The sequence below is a fragment of the Rana temporaria genome, chromosome 8, assembly GCF_905171775.1.
Source record: "Rana temporaria chromosome 8, aRanTem1.1, whole genome shotgun sequence".
NCBI classification, from domain to species: domain Eukaryota; kingdom Metazoa; phylum Chordata; class Amphibia; order Anura; family Ranidae; genus Rana; species Rana temporaria.
In genome coordinates, this window is record NC_053496.1 from 117,426,493 (window position 1) to 117,434,630 (window position 8,138).

General features: G+C 40.1%; 1 protein-coding gene across 1 annotated transcript; it reads right to left on the bottom strand.

Moving 5' to 3' along the window:
• Positions 1 to 429: 429 nt before the first annotated feature.
• LOC120908990 (small proline-rich protein 2B-like) lies at positions 430 to 4,546 on the bottom strand. The gene is made up of 3 exons (XM_040320560.1): positions 4,361 to 4,546; positions 2,277 to 2,327; positions 430 to 669 (listed from the first exon to the last, which is right to left on the bottom strand). Exons 1-3 carry the CDS (start codon positions 4,461 to 4,463, stop codon positions 575 to 577), a joined length of 249 nt encoding a protein of 82 aa, XP_040176494.1. The 5' UTR covers positions 4,464 to 4,546; the 3' UTR covers positions 430 to 574.
• Positions 4,547 to 8,138: the final 3,592 nt, after the last annotated feature.

Consider the following 8,138-nt stretch of genomic DNA (forward strand, 5'->3'; position numbering starts at 1 on the left):
GCATGCTGATTTCATGGAGTGTGTAACTGACATACATACACACACACACGTCAGTGTGTGTACTGACACACGCGCGCATAGGTCAGGTGAGTCGCACCGCGCGCCCCCCCCCCCGGTTCCGGCTTCGGGCTGAAGCCCCTGGTCTTTTTGCTACCTAGCAACGCCCCTGGTTGCCATGGATATGATAAGGTATAGCATCTGAAAATATTTTACTGCCTTAAAAATATATTCAAACATCACCATAATACCATAAGGAAAATGTTAAAATGCTGATGCTGTGTGATAAAAGACAATATTGTCGTTGTCATTAAACTGTAAGTAAATTCAAAAATATCTCCTTTCTAAAAAAAAAATTAACCCCCTAATAGTATGTTTGATAAGACTGATAATTTATTAAGTACAGAACAAGAGATGAAATGCAAAAACATATCAGTTGCAAAGATTTTTATTGAGCAGGGTCATTTAACCAGAGACAAAAAGATGTAGGATTTAACATTGTACAATGAGAGGAGTGTGGTTTATTTTGCAGAGAAGTAAATGAGTAGAACAGATTATAGACACAAACATGATGTCTTCATTTATCACAGCAGAAATGTCCTTGACCCTGGCAGGGATCACAAGGATCAGGACAACAGGGGACAACACAAGGGTTGCATGGATTGCATGGATCTGCCAAGAAAAAAACCTTCATTAGTCTTATATTAGTCATATATTACATCCTAACCCCTTCATGACCAGAGGCCAGTAAAGCCTAAATGCTCAGAATGAATTTAGCAGCATTAGTATGTGTTGGTTCTCATGACAATAACTCTAATGTGCCTACCTGATTACATAACCTGTATTAATGAATACTTTGATGTGAACTATGGACAAAAGTGTTTAAAAAAAAAAATGTTTAGTTATTTTCCATGAATAGATTTTTAATAAAACTGTTTAAATGTATAATCTTTTTTTTTTTTTTTTTTTTTTTTATACAAACTGTAATGCTATAATGCTATCTAACACTTAATCTTGACAGCCGAGAGAGAGAGAGAGAGAGAGAGAGAGAGAGAGAGAAAAAGAGAGAGAGAGAGAGAGAGAGAGAGAGAGAGAGAGAGAGAGAGAGAGAGAGAGAGAGAGAGAAGCACAGTACCTTCTGCAGAATGGTGAAGTTTAAAACTTCCAGTGACCACTATGATTGGCTGTTCTAATGATCACATGATGGAAAAACTTTACTATTTGGTTCCTGATCATCTTACGCCTTGTTTACATTTGTGTTTGGGAAGTGGTAAAAACATGTGCCTGAGCTGCATTTTTATTGCCACTCAATTGCTCTGCCCTAAGCTGAAAATGCAGCAGACAGCGGTGATCACATGAAGAAGCCGCAATCCTTTACACCAGCAAAAATGATATAGCTGAATGGGGCTGTGCTGCTACTGTGCAATGCACACAGCTGGTGTGGGTTTTAAGAGGTTAAGCAGACAGCGAGGAGGTGACAAAAGATCTTTTAGCTTTCCGTCACAATCTGCTCTTCGAGAGCCAAACCGTGTGAAAACTAGCACTTAATCTGAGACCTGTGGCTGTGATAATTCCCCAAATTAGCAGCGGGTAGAGTTCACAGCTGCAATATTGGTTAACATTATCATTTTCATGGTAAGGATAGCTGAGGATTTTTATCTACAGACTGTAGATGAAGAGTACAAAAGCAAAATATATGTGTTTAGTAAATGCATATCATTTACAGAGGTTTGCAATACAATTCATATTACAGGCCTCTTGGCAAGGAGCACCAACCATCTTATTGTTAATTAATTTGCAATCATGTTTCACTCCATGTTGCATTAATATGCAATACAACTCCACTATTTGTACTTACTGTGTTGTAAGCTGTAGGAAAAAAGTTTGTAGTATTGCTACCTACTTGTGGAAAATGTGTATGACTTTTCATTTCACTACAGGTGGAATGGGGAACAGTTCATGTAGGTATTAGAACAGTAAAGTAGTTTTTAAGCACAAATAAGGGCAAAGGGTTATAGTTGTCACTTTTGATGTTCTGTTGGACCAAAACAACTGAAATCATCAACAATGCTTAATTCTGTGCAGATCTTCCCCATTATCACTTAAAATTATAAGTACATTGATAAGCCATCTCAAAAAGAAACAACTCAAAATGTGCAATATTTGTAATCTGTGAAGAACCACCTTTCTCAGTGATGGGAAGATTGGCTTATTTTAAAGTATACATTCTTCATCTATTATTCTAAATACTCAAAACAATAATCTATTGCTCCTTTTACCTTGTTGGCGAACACAGACGGTGCCATGGTGATGATGGTGAGGCTTACATGCTGAAGAAATACAAATATATATTAAAGAAGATTACCAGACAACCAATATAAGTAACCTAATAACATTTAATGCTTTTAGCCGAAATCTATAATTTATATCTACAATGGATTTATTCATCTACTGCAACTAGAATGCATGTTCTTCTCAATGGTATTATCACCACCATGACATGATTGTCTTGTGCAACTACGTTTTTTTGCTAGGAACAGGAAAGAGTCCACAATAGGTGAAATCAGAAAACCTGACCTTACTTTCCCAGGGTTAAAGTGGATGTAAACCCACTCGCATCCTTTCTAAACTACTGCCACAGTGCTGATCTATAAGGATATAGATGCCTCCTGCATATATCCTTACCTGTAAAATGTCTCCCCTCTGTCTGTTACGAGACCTGAAAAACTGCAGATTCTGTGGATGGATCTGTTGGCTGGAGCTTGGTGGGTGGAGTTATGATGACAGTAGACTCCCCACCCTCCTCTACACTCCCCTAGTCAACATGCATTTTTTCCTATGTATTTCTTACACTGAATTCTGCTATGATCACTAACATCACTGAACAATAAAAGAGGATTGCTCAGAGCTGGATTAACTCTGTGTGGCAAGACTGGGCACAGATGATAGGAAATCTTATACTGAACATTGTGACATCAAAAAAAAAAATCGGGTTTACATCTACTTTAAGGTGTATAGTAGACTTCAGTCAGATAGTTGGAACATCAAGTCATATGTTTATTTCATATCAGACCTCTGCAATCTAATGCTTCTTCCAACTCATCTTTACATGTTACATACAAAATATAATCTAATGCCGTGTACACACGATTGGTCCATCCGATGAGAACGGACCGATGGACTGTTTTCATCAGTTAACCGATAAAGCTGACTGATGGTCCGTCGCGCCTACACACCATTGGTTAAAAAAACAATCGTGTCAGAACGCGGTGACGTAAAACACAAAGATGTGCTGAAAAAAACGAAGTTCAATGCTTCCAAGCATGCGTCAACTTAATTCTGAGCATGCGTGGATTTTTAACCTATGGTTGTGCCTGCAAACAATCGTTTTTTTTCCCATCGGTTAGGAATCCATCGGTTAATTTTAAAACAAGTTGGCTTTTTTTTAACCGATGGTTAACTAACCGATGGCGCCCACACACGATCTGTTTTGACTGATGAAAACGGTTCATCAGACCATTCTCCTCGGTTTAACCGATCGTGTGTACAAGGCATAATGGCAATTTTTTCCTGGAGATAAAACATTTTGCTCAAAGCTTAACTCCAGGTTTACTTTTACTTGAAATTACTTGTTAGGACCAAGATGATCCAAAAAACTATTTCCCTTACTAATTGATGCGGCTTCTGTCAGTGCTGGATCAGCTGTATAGATCATCAGCTACATGCAGCATTTAGCGCTGGGTTCTGGTAAGGGTACAGGACCTTCCTGTGTGCTGTCGGAGCAAAATTTTATCGGTCTGAGTGCTTCTCAACTATTCACAGGAAACCTTTTTTTATGGAATACAAGGCGTTCTCTGATTGGCTGAGGTGAAGAAAGGGGAGGAAGGTGTCAGAAACTACAATTTAGTTATTTATAGGAAACTTTGTATTCATTGATAAAAATACAAGGCTTTCAGTGAATGTTTGAGAAGCACTCAGCCTGGCCCGATTTTGTTCTGGCAACAGACAGAAGTTCCCAGTACCACTGCAGGAACACAATGCTGTATACTATATGTAGCTGATACTACAGTTTATACAGCGCTGACAGCAGCCACATCAATGGAAATAGTTTGTTTGGGCCAGCTAATTTGTGTATTTAAAATAAAAGTAAACTTAGATTCAAGTTTTAAAAAGAATACGAGTCCAGCTAAAATTAAACTGCAGTTACTTATATGATAACTTATAACTGACACACATGTCTACCCAAACATCTTTTGCAGGAAATTATAAGAAAGAAATACTTTTTACAGTGGAGGACGTGCATACAACCTTTCATAATTTATTTATGTATAATATCAAAGTAGTTTATAAACACAACACTTACGGTCTTGGCATGGAACTTTGCAGACTACTACATTTTGGCAAGGGTTGCATGGATCTTGGCATTGGATCTTCTGGGCAACACATTTCCCTTTGATTCCAGACATATCTGCTTATAAGTTTGGTTTCCTTCTTGGAAGATTCAGAGGAGATTTTTTGGTTGTTTGAACAGTGTAGGATGGCACCTTTTTATATATACTGTAGGTAGAGGTGGAATTAGAACACATTCTTCTGCTGGCCGGTCATGACAGATTTACTATCAACATGCTAATCATTTACAATTTTTTTGTTCTTTACTAAGCACTTTGCTTTTTATTTCCCTACACTCTTCTATGATTTAACCATTTTAATTGTTTTATATAGTGATACATAGTTATAATTGGGATTATGTGCAAAATGAAAAAATGTAGTAGCAGTAATATGTATATTGCAGCACGTGGCTCATATGAGGGCAGCCATATTAAACAAGCCAGTCAGTAACTGCTTTAGGACATCAAGGGTCTAGCAATCCCACATGACAAAACATATTTTATAGCATCATATCTGCAATATTTAGCTGGATGAGGCAGTATCAGCTGGGAAAACCCTAATCAGAACACAGTATTTGCTTTGTTCTCTAAATATTTTTTGCTTAGCCAATTAGAGAGTTCTCAAAGGCTCTCAAAGGTAGCAAAAGACCATCCTTTACCTTTGTAAGTGCACTTAGTCTTCCTTAATAACAGTTTTAAGTTTTGACACAAAAGTATGTGGATAATTTGGTCTTCTCTTCTTGGGTACTTACCTGCACACACGGATCCCCTTGTTTGGTGGTTGTTACGGAGGAATCTCCTGGTGGAACATGATCTTACCTTTTAGGTGGGACAGCTAAAGAACACCGGTAGCCCATGTTGATTATTAGGGATGAGCCGAATACCCCCCTGTTCGGTTCGCCCCAGAACTTGCGAACACACCAAATGTTTGTGTGAACTTTAGAACCCTATTAAAGTCTATGGGACTCGAACGTTTGAAATCTAAAGTGCTAATTTTAAAGGCTAATATGCAAGTTATTGTCCTAAAAAGTGTTTGGGGACCTGGGTCCTGTCCCAGGGGACATGTATCAATGCAAAAAAAGTTTTAAAAACGTCTGTTTTTTCGGGAGCAGTGAATTAAATAATGCTAAAAGTGAAACAATAAAAGTTAAATATTCCTTTACATTTCGTACCTAAGGGGGTGTAAAGTTAGCATGTGAAATAGCGCATGTTTCCAGTACTTAGAACTGTCTCTGCACAAAGTGTCATTTCTGAAAGAAAAAAGGACATTTAAAACTGACTTGCGGCTATAATGAATTGACGGCTCTGGCAATTCAGAGAGGATTCATTCATAAAAAAAAAATAGCGTGGGGGTCCCCCCTTCAGGTCTGGTGTGGATTTTAATGGGAACTCCACCCCAAATTTAAGAAAAAAATGGGGTGGAGTTCCCCCAAAAATCCACACCAGACCCCTTATCCGAGCACATTAACCTGGCCGGCCGCAGAAAAGAGGGGGGACAGAGTGCGGTCCCCCCTCTCCTGAACCGTACCAGGCCACATGCCCTCAAGATTGGGAGGATGTCCCCATGTTGATGGGGACAAGGGCCTCATCCCCACAACCCTTGCCCGGTGGTTGTGGGGGTCTGCGGGCGGGGGGCTTATCAGAATCTGGAAGACCCCTTTAACAAAGGGGACCCCCAGATCCTGGCCCCCCCTATGTGAGTTACTGAATAAGTCTTTGTGCAATCAGTGCAACAGGTGCCAGACCTGACACTGACATCCATGGATCTCATAGTTGAAAGAATTTCTGTGGACAACCCTTATGTTGGAATACCAGTCTCTTCTTTGGTAGGAGGTGGTTAACCTGTTTTCAATATTCAATTTTTGTGCTATTAATTTATGTTTACATGAAAAAGGGCCTAATTATAGTGGCAATAGGCTAACGGGCTCAGTTTGCTGGGTGTCCAGTTTGCCCTTGTACATTTAAGGAGGGCTGGTCTTCCTCCAGGCATACCTGCCCTAGAGTTATTACTGCATATAATTCTGGGGTACAGTAATGTGGCCTCTGCATTTGAAATGTGTGCAAACTAAACCCCTGTTTTTAAAGTGAACTGTTAGACAGGAAAATTTGGTTTGTTGCAGGCTGGCTGGTAAGTTGAGCTGGATAATTTTCTTTGCTGTTATTTTACATGCCTCATCCTTCCATGTGCTCCTTGCTGTTAAGGCCAGTTATAGGTTGAGGCAGTTGCTGTTTGTTTGTAATAATGGGCATATGGTTATTTTGGCATGGAAGGCAATATTAATATCGTCTATCACTAAATGAATACACAATGTATTGCACTATTACAAAAACATAATGAGTAAGAACATATATACAAATAAAAATAGAGTGTAGCCAAGATTTAAAAAATACAATGTCCAGAAAGACAAAAGGTTTCTTGTGAAGATGTTCAAAACACAGCACATCTCCATAGTCCTCCACCACCAAGCTGAGCCTTAAAATCTGTTTACCAGACTTCAATGACTCTCAAATAAGAGTCAAAATGCTCATGTAATCATAATCAACATGGGCTACCGGTGCTCTTTAGATGTCCCACCTGAAAGGTAAGATCATGTTCCACCAGGGGATTCCTCTGTAACAACCACCAAACAAGGGGATCCGTGTGTGCAGGTAAGTACCCAGGAAGAGAAGACCAAATTATCCACATACTTTTGTGTCAAAACTTAAAACTGTTATTAAGGAAGACTAAGTGCACTTACAAAGGTAAAGGATGGCCTTTTGCTACCTTCGAGAGCCTTTGAGAACTCTCTAATTGGCTAAGCAAAGAATATTTAGAGAACAAAGCAAATACTGTGTTCTGATTAGGGGTTTCCCAGCTGATACTGCCTCATCCAGCTAAATATTGCAGATATGATGCTATAAAATATGTTTTGGCATGTGGGATTGCTAGACCCTTGGGCCCAGATTCTCATATGACTTACGACGGTGCAGCGCCATGTACGCCGTCGTAAGTCCTAATCTGAGCCGTCGTATCTATGCGACTGATTCTTAGAATCAGTTACGCATAGATATCCATTAGATCCGACAGGCGTAAGTCTCTTACGCCGTCAGATCTAAACTGCAATTTTTTTTTACCGCTAGGTGGCGCTTCCGTCCGATTCCCCGTCGAGTATGCAAATTAGCTAGATACGCAAATTCCCGAACGCACGCACGGCCGATGCAGTAAAGTTACGACGTTTACGTTAGGCTTTTCCCGGCGTAAAGTTGCCCCTGCTATATGAGGCGCAGCCAATGTTAACTATGGCCGTCGTTCCCGCGTCAAAATTTTAAAAAGTTACGTCGTTTGCGCAAGTCGTCCGTGAATGGGGCTGGACGTCATTTACGTTCACGTCAAAACCAATGACGTCCTTGCGACGTCATTTGGAGCAATGCACACTGGGAAATTTTATGGACGGCGCATGCGCAGTTCGTTCAGCGCAGGGACGTGCTTCATTTAAATGATACACGCCCCCTACCCGCCGAATTTGAATTCCGCCGGGTGATTTACGCTACGCCGCCGCAACTTTACAGGCAAGTGCTTTGTGAATAAAGCACTTGCCTGAAAAACTTGCGGCGGCGTAACGTAAATTGGATACGTTACGCCGCCGCAAAGGTACGCCCAATGTACCTGAATCTGGCCCCCTATGTCCTAAGGCAGTTACTGACTAGCTTGTTTAATACATGTCTTAATATGGCTGCCCTCACATGAGCCACGTGCTGCAATATAAATATGAC